This window comes from Durio zibethinus, chromosome 21 (assembly GCF_047325235.1).
Source record: "Durio zibethinus cultivar Kanyao isolate XHJ-2024 chromosome 21, ASM4732523v1, whole genome shotgun sequence".
NCBI classification, from domain to species: Eukaryota; Viridiplantae; Streptophyta; class Magnoliopsida; order Malvales; family Malvaceae; genus Durio; species Durio zibethinus.
Genome location: NC_143182.1, coordinates 6050595 through 6065929, shown reverse-complemented (window position 1 = coordinate 6065929; position 15335 = coordinate 6050595). Strand labels below are relative to the sequence as shown.

Sequence of the window (15335 nt, the reverse complement as noted above, 5' to 3'; positions counted from 1 at the left end):
ATTCTAGTCAAATTTTAGCTTCACCTACCAAAAGTAAAAATCACTTTTTCCACTATGTTATGGTAAATAGATGGGATTTGCATGTGGCCGTGGTCAATCTCAACCTACACAGTTGAAAAGTTAATATGGACGGCGGAAGAACTCCATGTCTGAAAGTCAATACAATTTAAACGTGTCTGGCCACCGCCATTATGAACTAGTTCGTTGCCTATTGTCCTTTTATCAAATTCAACCTTCTCAGCTCTCAGCATTAATATCTCTAAACGCTAGCTAAACCCTTCCAACTCCCAAAATTTTAAGCAGGAAAAGTACTCTGCAATTGGCAAAGAAAACTAACAATGGTGATCTTGCCAAATCCATGGTCAGTTAAATTGCAGCCAAGTAATAGTAGCCCTTTTTCCATGCCCAGTTTGGTGTCCATTGGCACAGGTAAACATGTATCTCACGTTGCCGTAATCTCAACGCCGAAGACGTCGTACCAAACCAAAAGCCTTGATCGGTTCATCAACAACAACCTTGTTCTTCAAGAATCGTCTTCAAGGCGAGGACAGCTTTTTGCGGATAAGACTTTGACAACAACAGATCTCGGAGAGAAAGAAGGTAAAAGTGGGTATTCTAGTAAGATGAAAACCAAGCAAAAAGATCATGAATCATTGGAGACAGAGATTGAAAGTATTATCTGCAGGCTGAAGGCAGCTGTAGAGAGGGTCAGAGAGTTGGAGACACAGAAGTTAATGGGAAGGTTTAAGGGAACAACAATGTCAGATGAAGATAGATTATTGGTGGAGAATACGAGTAGAGAAATCGTAGACACGTTTTTGAAGCGGCCAGTCCAGTATTTAAAAAGCGTTAATGGAGATTTTGAGGAGAAGCTGAAGGACTTGAATTTGCTAATCCGTATGCTTGAAAATTCATGCCTCGATTATCAAAGGTGAAAAAGCCGAAAACCCAGACCCAGAAGTCAACCGAGCCTTGTAATTTCTTATTCTTTTTCTTCATGGATATTTCTGAAACATTTCTCAATCATGAACAATGATTAAGTTCATTCATTCTTTTATATGCAAAAAGCAGTAATAAATTTGGAATTAAATTTCACCCTTTTTTTTTTCTCTCTCTCTCTCTATCTTTGGCTATCCAATCATCCAGCGCAAAACGTCGGCATCTCGTCCCCTCGCCTCTTAGCACTAAAGACCTCAGGACTAATCATATTTTGGTGATTTGGATATGAATGATCTGCATTCTAAAGTGAGCTGCGTCAACACGGCCCACCCAAACCAGGAAGCATGGACTTGGTGGCCCAGACGTGGCCCAGGTTTGGTTTTGAGCATCCAAATAACGCTAAATTGGACTTGGCATTGGTTGACCCTAACTAACCAGTGCTACTTTGACCATACCGCCAAGAAAAACGACAATGTGAATGAGCCGGGAGCTTAATGAGATGTCCTTTTTTAAATCTCCGAGTACAATTATGTGATGATGGTGGTGCAACAGACATCCTATGATGGTGGTCCATCTTCCATTTTCTAGTTGCCATTTGTCCCGACAAGAAATTCGCATGCCCACTACGTGTCCATTCCACCACCAAGGACAGTCACTTGACTCACTTCGGTCCTTAAAATAATAGTACGCAAAAGGTTTTGAAATGTAATGAATGCCACGTGTCATTGTTGGTTTCTCTGACACGCGTCAGGAAATAAGAGATAGAGATTTTTTACATTGAGTCAGAGCCCGATTGAGAGATGAGCGTCGTGGGTGGTACGCGCACAAACCATATGACCGACAATCCCAGGTCTCGTCTCCATCGTACTGATATAGGGGACTGATTCTGGTTATGGGACTTTCCCTCCTCCTGCCGCAAAACGCGTCTGATTAATTTAATACTCTTTTAACAACTTCTGGTTACGTTTCAAAGTTGAAACTCTCGTTGAACAACGGTCAATGAAAGTAATTGTTAGAAAAAAAAAAAAAATCTTTTTTGGATGAATGTTAGAAAATTCTTCAACGAGATTTTTTTTTTTTTAAGATTATATATTGGTACATCCAACCAAATTAATTAATAAAATTAACTCTTATATACGCCAAGTCAACACTCATTTATCACTACGTTAAGAAATCAATATGCAAATTTTTTACCGTTACAAAAACTCACTCATAGAAATATTTATCTATCAAGACCTTTTCAATTATAAACAGAATCATTAAATTACTTTTACCAACATCACATTAATTTAACATTTTATAAAAAGTCTGAATTGATAACAATTTATTTAAAATTATTAAATATAATTATACTAATTCATGCAAATTCTTCTCATATTTTACATAAAATTTTTTATCAATTATCACCTATTTTAATTTTATCGCCGCCCAAACATCCCCATCCCTATGCATTCCCCATATAAGGTAAATAAAAAGTTAAATATGTTCACAAATAACCTTCTAAATATTTTACCTCTAAATTTTTATATATTTCCTTTAGTCCTTTCGACTTTTGTATGTTTACATAATTCAAACATTAAAATGCATCTCAAAAATAAAATTATGTGATCACGTAACCGTATTTTCTGATTACAAATCTTAACCGATTCCAAGTCACATTTTAAATCACTAATTAGTCCCAACTCATATTTCAATTCTTCATTCCATAAAAAGCACCATGAACATATATTAATGAGATTTTATTTAATACTTATGTTCTTTGGTAAAAAGGCGAAGTCGTAGGTGTACCACACTTTCTTTCAATTTCTTTTTAGGCACGTGCTTGGTGTTGGTGGAAAGAAGCACTGAAAGTGTTGATAATTTAAAATGAGATTATACAAATTTCTATCACCAATGCCTAATCTAATACTAGTATACGCATTTGAGAATCCAGTTGTCGATTTGATGTAAAGGTAAAAGATTTTGTTGATTTAATATCCCTTACATTTTAAATGAAGTTGACACGTGGCTCTCAAATTATTTCAACTTGTAACACAAGCAATTGCTCAAGAATTCCTGTCATCCCAGAGACCCATTTTCCTCGTTGCCCAATCCTAAACTATAAAGTAAGGACAAGCATTTAACAATCATATTTTTGTAATTACATTTTTAATTGATTGTATAGATATTTTTCATAATAAAATCATTATATATACTAATTAAAATAAATTTAATGATAAAAATAATATTTTATTTTTTTAGATATTATTATCCAAAATGGACTATTTTATCGTTTTGCCAAAAAATGTAAAAAAGAAAGATAACGAGTCTATTGATGGGCTATAAATGAAGTGGACTCCAATATCCTAAAAAAGGAGCGAAGTGACACACTGATCATTGCATCAAAGCTTATAATTTGTGTTGGTTTCCATACAACAATATCCTAATTCCTAACCAATAACTTTGGTTTACCCTTTCAGCTTCCTACTGAGTCGTCGTCTTCTCCTTCTTGGTCCATACCCCAGAGGCCAGGTCACCATGTGCTCTCACATTAAAACCACTTTTTCAAATACTTCAACAAATGGAAGTAAAACACTTGTTTCCTTGGTATCTTTCCACGTCTCTACTTACTCCCATCGAAACAGGTTGAACCACTTAGATATTTTCAAGCAACGAAAAAGATATTTCGGATTTTGGGATTAGCTCGACACGTGGCGGCTAAGTACCACCTCTCAATCTGGCAGCTGACGTTATTCCTCGATTCTCCGTCACGGCATCTCAGTAATGCTCTGTCACCACGCGTCTTCCTGTTTTTCCAATTGAACCACACCACGTGTCCCGGATCTACAGCAGTAAACCATCCATTTCTCCTACGACACGTGTCCTTCATTTGAGTTTCGGACTCTGGTATTTAGGCGCTTCTAATTACCATGCCATCACAATCCTCCAGTGTTTGTGTTCTCCCCCAAAAAAATGAGTGCCAACCAGAGACGCAGGCCTAATCCACTGAGTTATGATTCCGAGTCGGATGAATCGGGGATACTCAACGAGCGTATCCTCCTCCTCGTCTTTGAGTCCATAAAATGGGATTTACATGTACTTTGCTTCACTGCTTCAGTAAACCACAAGCTTCGAGCTATAGCGAAGCGCTTACTGTGGCGAAACCTCTGCGTGTATCGCGCACCGCGCATGGTAGCAGCATTGGCTAACGGCGCCCCCAATGGAAGAATAGGTGGCGGATGGGACGCTCTTGCAAAGCTCATGTTCTTCTGCTGCGGTTGTGAGTCAACTCGCCATTTCAAGGTGAGTCGCCCTACTCCGGGTCATTTCGCGAGAGCTTCTCGGTTTTCGAAGACTTCGGGTCGGAGCTTCTTGACCAAAAAGTGTCGGGGTGATTTGTTGTTTATAAGTGACCCGTGCGAGCATCCAATGGGGGATAAAGAAGACGATTTGGGGATTTATCGAGGGGTATTTCGAGGATTTATGAGGTCCAAGACGAGAACCTGCTTGATCAGACGACAAGTGGCGTTCGACGAGAGAGTGAGGTGCCCTTATTGTGGGACCCGAGTGTGGAGCATGACGACAGCTCGGCTCGTGCCCAAGAGCGCGGCTAGGCGGCTCGGGTCACCTGACAGAAGGTTAGAGTATTTTGTTTGTGTGAACGGGCACTTGCATGGGACTTGCTGGCTCGTGCCTCTGTCGTCCGATGAAGAAGTTTGCGACGATGGGGAGGAAGAGGACGTCGATGATGATGGGAGTGAAGATCTGGACGGCGATGATGAAATCAACGGGGACGCCTGTAGCCATCAGACGGTGACAAATGGAAGCGCGAGCTCTTTAGGGGAAGATGTTTTAGGAGACGGGCCCATCAATTAATTGCTAAATTTGTAAGTGCAGATAAATATCGATATTCATAGGCGTATTTTAAGAAAGACGAGATTCAAGCAGATAGACCGGTGGATCAGGTTGGGTCTCTCTGCTTTCTGTTAAATATGAGGTGTCGAGGAGAGGTGGCTCCCATGGCTGGCCTCAGGTCCCACCTGTTGATAGAAACTGATTTTCTTGGGATTGAGAAATATGACGTGGAGAATAATTTACTTTACCGAGACTAATGCTGACGTGGATATTCATGCCGGAAGATTTTGTTTGAGCTTTGTGCTTTAGGTATAGTATGAACGGCCAATTGAGAGAGGAATCTATTAGTTAGTACTTCATTTTTCAAATTCTTCTTTAAACTTTTTTTTTTTTTGTTTTTTTTGCGTTGCCTTGCATTGGAGGGACCATTTTGCTTCTTGTTGGACTTATTTCTTGTAATAATGCCATTGTAGTAGTAATATACTTCTACTAAATCGTTTCATAATTGTCGTCCTTTTTCTCGTCTTCTATTTGTTTTTTAATTCAACGGTGGAATGGAAATTTGAGATTTTTCGGTTGAAGTCATGTTCAGGTCAATATATAGGAAGCCAACCATTTTACATTATGGGTAGAGTTAATAGATAATAAAAAGGGGAGGCGTATGTCACGAATTTAAAGAATAATTTTGAATCTCACGTCAAATATAATAGGAAGATAATTGAGATATAAAAATGTTTACATCATTTTTGTCTTATGAGACGTTTTTTGTAGGATAAAATTATGAGGTTAGAGTGGGTCAGAGTGAATAATATCTCACAATGGTATGAATCATGATAGGAAGATTGATTCGAAATGTCGGAAGGGTGAATATCTGGGTCCCGGAGTTACGCAGGTTTGGAGTTTAAGTCTCAATCCGTAACAAGTGATATCAAAGTCAGTCTTAAATCGTTCGATCCACGTCAAGCACCTCGAGGGAGGTAGGCAGGATGATCAGTCTCTGTAACGAGGGCGTCACGAAGTTGGGTGAGAGAGAATATCACGGATTTAAGGAAGAATCTCGAATCTCACATCGAACATAATCAGAAGGTCACTGGGGTATAAAAGGGTTCACATCATTTTCGCCTTATGAGACACTTTTTGTAAGATAAAATCGTGAGATCAGGGTGGGTCAGAGTTAGGGATGGCATCGGGGCGGGGCGGGGCGGGTCGATTTTTCACTTTCCCCGCCTCCGACCCAATGCTTTAATGCTTCTACCTGATACCCGACCCGCCCCCGTTCGGAGGTTGTAGCTGAAAAACCCGACTCCGATCCGCTTAAATATTATTTACCCGAATTTTACCCGACCTGATCCTAATTTAATCTTTAAAGCACCAACGTTTCTGTCTCCTTCTCTGCCTACCACTGTTTTCGTAATTTCAGTAATTGTTAAAAAAAGAAAGCCGATGCAAGGTTTCTGGAATTGGAATTGGAGGTTCTAAAGTGGAAAAGTGACTGTGAAGCACTTGAATTAGATTTAGGACATTAGAAGCCTCAAAGCTTGTACTTGAGGATGAAGTTAAGGTTTTAAAGAGTCAGAATAATGAAGTTGGTGATCTGATTACGGAGAGCGACAATGAAGAGATAGTTAGCTATGGAGGAAAAGGGGTGACAGAGTGAGTTGTTGATTTGACCAAGGAGAATGACGAGATAGGGTTTTTCAGCTAACGACTGAGAATAAGGTTTTGGAATGTGAGAAGAGTAAGGCTGAAACCGATACTGAGGTTTGGAAGCAAAAGAAGGAATTGAAATCATTGACGTTACAGGCGAGAGAGCGACGAAAAGAAATTAAAATTCAAAAACCCTAAAAAAAATTATATATATATCTTAAGGGTATTTTGGTAAATATTTCGGGTCGGGTAGGGTCGGATTTCATACAAACCCGACCTCGACCCGAATCCGATATTTTAAAAAATAAAACCGACCCGACCCGACATTAAACCCGATTTTTGAAAAAAAATTCGACCCTAAAATAGTCGGGTCGGGTCGAAACCCGACGATTTCGAGTTGATTTGTCAACCCTAGTCAGAGTAGATAATACTTCATAAAAGTGTGAATCGTGGTAGAAAGATTGATCTGAAACATCGAAATGATGAATGTTCGAGTCTCAAAATCGTTCGAGTTCGAAGTTTAAGTCTCAACCCGTGACACGTAAACTTTAAACATTCGCTTAAGAAAATAATTACAGCTAATAATATCAATAATGTTTTAATGGATTTAAAAAGACAAGTAGAATAAAAAATTCAAATTTTATAATTTTCATTCTTATCTCTTATTTAATATATAAAAAAAAAAACATCAATAAATTTTTGGTATAAAAAATATGAAAATGATTGAGAAGGATAAGGTTATCCTAACTCGTCAATCGGAAAATGTATTTTCATTTTGCTTATTAACCCTATATTTTTGTTGTTAAAAGATTTGATAAACTTTGCAAGCACTTAAGGTTGTTAACATGTAGGTCAATTGACACAATTATTACTAGAATCTCTAGTTTGAAATAATTAATGTAGAAACGAAGAAAATCATTCCCAAAATTAATAATATGCTTTATTATTGGAATTTATTATATGTTTGATCAGTGGTTTTCTCATTTAAAAAACATATATATATATATATATTTAAACATGTACGTTTACGTATATTACATAATGGGTGGCCAAATTCTAATTATCACATAAATTCCAATAATTAATTTTGATTTAACTCGATTATGTTTAAACAGTATGTGTATATGCACTTTCCTAAATAGTGTAACAGTCCACAATTAAATTTGTTTTGGGGCCATTTTGTGCCAAAACTTTCTTTTTGTCAAACATTTAATTAATTATTCAAGATTTTATCTTAATGCCAAATATCCTTTCATTATTGGAAATGGCAAGTGCTCAACCCACTAAACCTACACATCTCCATATATATAATTGATAATATATTTACTCCATTACTATATTACATGCTTGAGCCAAATCAATCTATACATAGGATCCTAATTATATCCCTTAATGTACCCTTATCTTATTTTTCTATGCATGCTTTCATGCCACAAATTACCTAGTATGTCAACATACAAACAGAAACTAATTAGTGCAAAAAAAAGAAAATTTTGTTGAGAAAATACTAACCGATACTTATTGACATTATTTATTTCTTTATTTTCATTTTAATATTAAATTTTCGGTTAAGTTTCAAGTCAATGTCTAACCTATTAACTTAAAATTGTGATAGGAATAGAAATTTCATAACCAATATTTAAAGGACAAATTGTTTTGTTTTGTAATAAATTAAATAAAAAATTAGTTATGAATTTAGAATGAAATGATTGAATATAAAATTATTAATTTCGAAATGTCGAAAGAGGACGTAAAGAAGCCAAAAATATCAAAGTGTCAGAGGGCTAATTACGTCAAACAGGGGAATTTTCAAACATTTGGGCCGTTGGAAGTTGGTTGGAAGTTGCAACGACACCAAAACCGAGATCCGTGCTTTTTGCCGCCATATCACTTGCAGCCTTACATTTCTCCCTCTCCCGCAAAACTCCGGTCTCAAAAAAAGCGACCAAGGAAAGAAAATAAAAGGGAAAAAAGCTCCCTAATTTTCACCTCCGTTTCCAAAGACAATCAAATCCGATTTTGTTCATCGCGGAGTGAGTTTCCTCTATTAAGTCTTCGTGGAAAGTCCAATTGAGAAAAGCCACGCCATTGTCAGGTTTGTTCGTTTCTCCTGCTGTTTTCTCCTTTTATCCAAATTTCAAGATGGAATGCCTGACATTTCATGACTTTTTTTTTAGGGTAAATCGTATCGATACTCAGCGAGGAACGAAATGGCGACTCTTCAAGACATATCAGTCTCAGCTGCTATTAATCTTCTCTCTGCATTTGTGTTCCTAGTGGCTTTTGCAATATTGAGGCTTCAACCGTTCAATGATAGGGTTTACTTCCCGAAATGGTACCGAAAGGGGATAAGAAACAGCCCTAGACGATCTGGAGCATTTGTATCCAAATTTGTCAACTTAGATTGGAGGACATACATTAAATTCTTGAATTGGATGCCTGCAGCTTTGAGAATGCCTGAACCAGAGCTCATTGATCATGCTGGACTTGATTCTGTTGTCTATATTCGAATTTACCTTCTCGGGTCAGTTTTTAGATACCCATTTGGATGATATTTTTGCTATTTATCTTGAATTTCTTTAGAAACAAAAAAAAAAGTGTGATATTACATAGAAATCTTTATGAGAATTTAAAAATAAAATACCGAATTCTTTTTCTTTTTGTCAAATCAAATGCATGATTTACTTTATAGTTTATACTATGAAATAATTATGTTAGAATTAGTGTATTTAGAGTTTCAAGTTGTTGTTTGCTCTGGATACAACAGTCTAATATGATAGCATTTTTGTGCAGTTTGAAAATAATTGTCCCACAAGCAGTGCTGGCTTTCTTGGTTTTGGTCCCTGTCAATTGGACGGGGGAGACATTAGAGCGTAGTAAGAATTTAACTTTCAGCGACATTGACAAGCTCTCAATATCAAATGTTCCAGACGGATCAAAAAGGTCAGGAATAGTTTTTTTACTCTTTTCTTATCGAATGCTATACTCTGGTTGTCATCTGGAATTCGTCTGCTACAAAATTGGAAAAGATTGGAGTCTCAGTTTGGTTTATAGTAATACTAGACCTTCCCTACAGCACTACTGATGTAATTTTTGTTCAAAGTAGAATGTGAGGCAGGTTTTTCTTATTTCAATATCTATGTTATGTGCAGCACTGAGGAAGTGGGTTGCAAACTATACTAAATACCGAGTTACAGTACATCAAAATTCTTTTGAGTTCTCAAACCTGATTCTTATATTTTTTTTGGTTTGTTGCTACATGTTCTCAAAGTCCTCATGCAGTAACTTACCATTTGTGGGCTGAATGGTTCGAACCCCTGGTGCAATTGTTCTAATATAAGTACTAGCCAAAAGTGAAGCTTGCGCTTGGTACTTTCTTTTCAAAGGGGTTGTGCATAAGGTGGCACGTTAGAGATAAAAATCCAGTTTTAGGCCCTCATCCTAATAATTAAGTACCTTGTCTCTTCTCCTTTTTAGCATTTAGATGCACCGCAGCACCAGAGTATTGTTGTGACAAAAATTTCAATTTGCACAAAATATCTGTTTCATTTCTCAGTTAGGAGAAAGTCTCAAATTATCTTTTTAGGTTCTGGGCACATATCGGTATGTCGTATGTATTCACACTTTGGACGTTTTATGTACTATATGCCGAGTACAAAGCGGTAGCTGCTATGAGGTTACGATATCTAGCTTCAGAAAATCGTCGTCCTGATCAATTCACGGTAAGTTTTTGCTTTTTTTCAGTGCTTAATGCCTATATTGTTGTTATGCTATATGCAAATGCAGCTATTTACAATTGTCGACTATCTTAGAAAGGTTGATTTGTTGAATGCACTAGAATTTCTGATTAAAAAACATCAAAACACATGAATATCCAGATTCTGTTACCCATGAATATCCAAAACACATCAACTCACATGAAGATCAAAACCCTAAACCTCAGACATGAATCTTGTATAGTGTGAACTATCATATACCTTCCTATTGATCAAGCTATGGTTTATGAAGTATCTTTGTCAATGGTGTTGCATTATCATTGAGTTTTCACTCATATTTGAGGTTTTCCCCGCTCTTTTCTTGTCCCCTAGTTTTGGTGTTGTCATTTTTGTAGGTAACAACTGAGGGACTTGTATCATTGCTTCCTTGTTCAACCGAAAATGTTTTCTGGGCACACTGAGCCTTGGGCTACATGATGGGAGGTAGCCCTCTCCCATTCCTTAACATTTCCTCCTATGTTAAGATTCAACCTTGAAAGCCCCAAATTGTATGTAGGTCCTAATTATAGTGGTGTCTGCATAAGGACTTGTTCTGTCATTCTACTCAAAGTTGATTGAATCAAAGGGGTGTATGCTGTTGTTGTCAGATAGAGGGCAATTTGGCAATTATATGCAGCTTCCTGTCATGTTTGAAACTATCAACATGCACGTGCATGCCTGCTAGAGCATTTTTATCTCATCCCAGCTTTATTATTTATATCTAATTTAGCTTTCTTTTGTTTACCTTTAATATGTTTTGCAGGTTCTTGTGAGAAATGTTCCTCCTGATCCTGATGAATCAGTTAGTGAGCATGTCGAACATTATTTTTGCGTAAATCACCCTGATTATTATCTTACTCATCAGGTGTGTTTCCTGTAAGAAAGAAGGAAAATAGGTCGTCTAACAGGGAAATTTAATATGTTGCAATTTTTGGAACTGATGGTGTTTGGAAGTATTATCTTTCCATTTGCATGTGAGATAAATTTCTATAACATAAACTGCTTTACCATGTAACTTTGATAGGTTGTATATAATGCAAATAAGCTCGCGACATTGGTTGAAAAGAAGAAGAGTTTGCAGAATTGGTATACTTACTACCTTAATAAATATGAGAGAACTTCAAACAGGCCGGCCACAAAGGTAATATCTTTGCATGAAAACTTACTATTGACATGTATTTGGCTTCATTTCCTTTCTTCGTTGAATAGTTTGTTTAACGTGTACAGGAAATGACATTTAGCATTCCATGTTGATTTAGCTTTCTAGTTCATTATCCAAAATTTTTTATTATTATAGACAGGTTTCTGTGGTCTTTTTGGCACTAAAGTTGATGCAATCGATTATTACTCTTCAGAGATTCAGAAGCTGAGTGAAGCAGTAAGTTTCAACACAGAGTGACTGTACTAGGGTTTTTTTTTAATTTCATATATCGTTTCTAGCAATACTTTGTACCTGCTGTTCTTACTTCTACAACTATCACTACTTCTATTTCTGCCATCATCATTTTTGAAACAATGGGAAATAATTTAAACACTTTGTTAGCACGTGTATTTTGATGCTGAAACTGTCCTGTACTGAGGTTGTATTTATATGGTTAAAGTTTCCAATGAAAAGTCTATTTCCATTGTTAATTGCTATATTATCTCTCTTGGTTAATAAGCACTCTGTCCCCTACTTCCTCCCAGGCACACATGCATTGAAACATGAGAAAAACTTTTACTTTCAATCTTCTTATTCAATTAAGGTAAGAATTGATAGGATCAAGGCAAGATGACGTATAGTTTACCTCCCAGGAAACATCATATTCTCTTCCTCCTCTTCAGTAAGGAATAGGAGAGACACAAAGCTGCATGTGGTCAAAGAGAACATTAGAATATTTTTTCCCCCTTCTTTTAATGTGTAATTTAGTTACTCATAAGGAAACTGTAATTTTGTTATTCTTATGTAGGAAGCTGCAGAAAGAGACAAAGTCATGAGTGATCCAAAGGCCATAGTTCCAGCAGCATTCGTTTCATTCAAATCCCGGTGGGCGGCGGCTGTCTGTGCTCAAACTCAGCTATCCCGTAACCCAACAATTTGGTTGACAGAATGGGCCGCTGAACCACGTGATGTTTATTGGAACAATCTTGCTATACCATATTTTGAACTCTCTATTCGAAGGTTGCTAATGGCTGTTGCACTATTTTTTCTTATTTTCTTCTTCATGATCCCTATAGCTTTCGTTCAATCTCTAGCCAACATTGAGGGGATTGAGAAGGTTTTTCCTTTCTTGAAGCCACTAATAGAAATGTAAGTTCCTTTTCAGTGTTGTCCTATTAACGTAGCATTTCCTTATGTGTCCTCAATATTTTCATCCCTATAACAATAGTCATTCATGTGTTTGACCAACTAAAAGTGTCCTGCTTTTATACCTCCATCTTGTCTAACCATTTTCTCAAGCAGGACTTGTTAGGGATGGCACTACCAAAATTAAATCGATAGGGAAGGAAGTTTTTAACTCTTTCTTGAACCTTGTGAAAACACTATAACACCAATTACTTCTGCTCCTATTTAGGAATTTGCCGCTGGTAACATAGCAAAATTTCGGACTTGCCATGATGAAAAGTTACACCTTTCTCTTTGGTGTAATTACCATAGTGAACTGTAGAAAATTTTCACCCTGCTTACTGCTCAAACTGGCTCCCAGTGGGAGCGGAAGAAAATAGATGTATATGAGCGACTGCAGGAAGTTTATTACCTGATCATAATCACAGGCTGATATCTGGACATAACCATTAGGTTTCCCGTATCCCTAGCAACTAGTAATGATGTTTTGAGACTTGTAGTAGCTAAAATTTCAATTGTCGGAAAACACTTTTTCAGGGATTCTTTCAAGTCTGTCATCCAAGGTTTTCTCCCTGGGATTGCACTGAAGATATTTCTTATTCTACTTCCAACAATTCTTATGACGATGTCCAAAATAGAAGGATTTTCATCACTCTCATCTTTGGATAGAAGATCAGCTGGGAAATATCACTTATTCATTCTGGTCAATGTATTTCTTGGAAGTATTATCACAGGCACAGCATTGCAGCAGCTTAAAACTTTCCTTGATCAGCCTCCAACAGAGTATGTACCTACCTCTTCCCTGAAAAATGGATGGGTTAACACATTTAATACTACGATGCACACCTGCATTTTGAATACTGAAACAATTGATGGTCAAAAGCCAAGGTTGTTGCATCAAGAAATTAAGTTAGAGCAGCAATGAACTCAAACGTGCTAATTCACTAGGTATTCGTATCAATCTCTTTTTCTAGGTTTTGGTGATCTGAACTGAGATATTCAACCTTAGTTCTTAATCAATGCTGGACCACTGATTTTCTTCATTTTTTACCCTTTCATTCCTTCTATTCTCTTTCAGTTGCAGTGCATGCTTTTTCTCTGTAATTATCCTCCATTAACATGTTTCTGATTTGATGTTCTGCTGATTAGTATATCATTGTGTCTGCACGCCAGAGACCAGATTTTCTTTGTCGTGCTATTTATATCATGCTGTTTTTTTTAACATACCTGACAATATGGAGGTGTGATTGACTAGGGATATTTTGTTACTTATGCAGGATTCCAAAAACTGTTGGTGTATCTATTCCAATGAAAGCCACTTTTTTCATTACTTACGTAATGGTCGATGGATGGGCGGGGATTGCTGCAGAAATCCTCAGATTAGTACCATTAGTCATGTTCCACCTGAAAAATACATTTTTAGTGAAAACAGAACAAGATAGGGAGCAAGCAATGGATCCTGGTTGCCTGGACTTTGCTACATCTGAACCAAGGATACAATTATATATCTTGCTCGGACTTGTTTACTCTGCTGTCACACCTGTGCTTCTTCCTTTCATCATCATCTTCTTTGCTTTTTCCTATTTGGTATTTCGTCACCAGGTACACTATCTAACCAAATATTGTATTTTCTTTTCATGTTTAAGCTATATGAAGCTTAGTAGGTTTCCTTTCATTCCATTATATATTAAATAAATGCTGGAAACATACGTAGATCACTTTTGCTTCCTTTCATTCATCCTATGTCATATTAGTGTCTTGGAGTTGTACCCTGCTGGGCGGTTAGACAAATTCATAATGGAGATATAGCATCCGTAGTTTAGGTAGGACTGCTTTTTGCCTCGTAAGAATAGAACCATACAATTTATTTCTCATTGTTTTGAAGATGGTCCTCTCAGTCAGTCATTTGTAACAATTAAGGTCACGAGACGGCCTCCCTTTCGGCTACGTGAAGCATATTGCGCCAATATTCATTATTTCTTGCTCTCACGGTTATTATTGCGAAATGGTCTCATCTCATGGTATAGTACTTACCTGTTCTTTGTTCACAATCTTCTTTCTTGTTGAAAGGTTATCAACGTGTATGATCAAAGATACGAGAGTGGAGGCTCATTTTGGCCAGATGTGCATCGGCGTCTGATTATCGGTTTAATAATATCTCAACTTCTTCTAATGGGATTGTTGAGCACAAAGAAGATTGAGAAATCAACAATTGCACTCCTTCCCCTTCCTATTTTGACTCTCTGGTTTCGCAGATACTGCAAGGGCCGTTTTGAATCAGCATTTGTAAAATTCCCATTACAGGTTAGGATTACTACTTTGAATTAATTGGTAGGAAGGGTGAGTATATGTGACATTTTTTATCTGACAATATATATATATATATATATTTTATCAAAACAAAGGATGCAATGATCAAAGATACCCTGGAACGGGCAACAGAGCCAAACCTAAACTTGAAAGCTTACCTCAAGGATGCTTATATACATCCAGTTTTCAAGGGCAGCGACCTTGACAGACCGCAGTTGATTTTTGAGGAGGAGAACAGCCCGCTTGTTGCGACAAAGAGGACCAGTAAAGAGGGCTCCGAAGCGAGTTCTACTCACAGTAGTTAGAGATATTAGGCAGAAACCATCACCATTTGGTCATTGTTTTCTTCTTCTTCTTGTAGATACGGCAAGATTGAAACGTATTCGTTGTTTATAAAACGTTCATAAAGTTGGTTGTGAATATGATGGTTGTATCAACATTCAACCTTTTCAACTTGAAAAGGTTTGCTTTGGTGAATTTGATACCATTCTCATCGGATTTTGATTGCTTAAAAATTTCAGTCT

The 15335-nt window shown here is 37.1% G+C and overlaps 3 protein-coding genes across 4 annotated transcripts; all 3 read left to right on the top strand.

Annotated features, from left to right (window-relative positions):
- The first annotated feature begins 198 nt into the window (after window positions 1-198).
- LOC111305176 (uncharacterized) lies at window positions 199-1288 on the top strand. The gene is made up of 2 exons (XM_022902448.2): window positions 199-974; window positions 1147-1288. Exon 1 carries the CDS (start codon window positions 339-341, stop codon window positions 933-935), a length of 597 nt encoding a protein of 198 aa, XP_022758183.2. The 5' UTR covers window positions 199-338; the 3' UTR covers window positions 936-974; window positions 1147-1288.
- A 2505-nt stretch (window positions 1289-3793) lies between these two features.
- LOC111305174 (EID1-like F-box protein 3) lies at window positions 3794-5278 on the top strand. The gene has a single exon (XM_022902440.2). It carries the CDS (start codon window positions 3892-3894, stop codon window positions 4792-4794), a length of 903 nt encoding a protein of 300 aa, XP_022758175.2. The 5' UTR covers window positions 3794-3891; the 3' UTR covers window positions 4795-5278.
- Window positions 5279-8374: 3096 nt separating this feature from the next.
- Window positions 8375-15320, top strand: LOC111306078 (hyperosmolality-gated Ca2+ permeable channel 1.7-like). 2 transcript variants are annotated; one of them, XM_089750654.1, is made up of 12 exons: window positions 8375-8515; window positions 8598-8944; window positions 9214-9363; window positions 10007-10142; window positions 10939-11040; window positions 11200-11316; window positions 11473-11553; window positions 12125-12465; window positions 13039-13284; window positions 13779-14103; window positions 14572-14805; window positions 14907-15320. In XM_089750654.1, the coding sequence occupies exons 2-12, from the start codon at window positions 8631-8633 to the stop codon at window positions 15114-15116; spliced, it is 2256 nt and encodes a 751-aa protein (XP_089606780.1). In that variant the 5' UTR covers window positions 8375-8515; window positions 8598-8630; the 3' UTR covers window positions 15117-15320. The 2 variants fall into 2 exon arrangements, with proteins under 2 accessions (XP_089606780.1, XP_022759719.1); XM_022903984.2 differs by lacking the exon at window positions 8375-8515 and having other exon boundaries at window positions 8552-8944; window positions 14907-15244.
- Window positions 15321-15335: the final 15 nt, after the last annotated feature.

Bases quoted from the DNA above. Each gene is read 5' to 3' on its own strand.
- LOC111306078 (XM_089750654.1), top strand. From the start codon at position 8,631: ATGGCGACTCTTCAAGACATATCAGTCTCAGCTGCTATTAATCTTCTC. The intron at 11,554-12,124 runs GTAAGTTTCAAC...ATTCTTATGTAG, and splicing joins TTCAGAAGCTGAGTGAAGCA to GAAGCTGCAGAAAGAGACAA. The intron at 14,104-14,571 runs GTACACTATCTA...TCTTGTTGAAAG, and splicing joins ATTTGGTATTTCGTCACCAG to GTTATCAACGTGTATGATCA.
- LOC111305174 (XM_022902440.2), top strand. From the start codon at position 3,892: ATGAGTGCCAACCAGAGACGCAGGCCTAATCCACTGAGTTATGATTCC.
- LOC111305176 (XM_022902448.2), top strand. From the start codon at position 339: ATGGTGATCTTGCCAAATCCATGGTCAGTTAAATTGCAGCCAAGTAAT.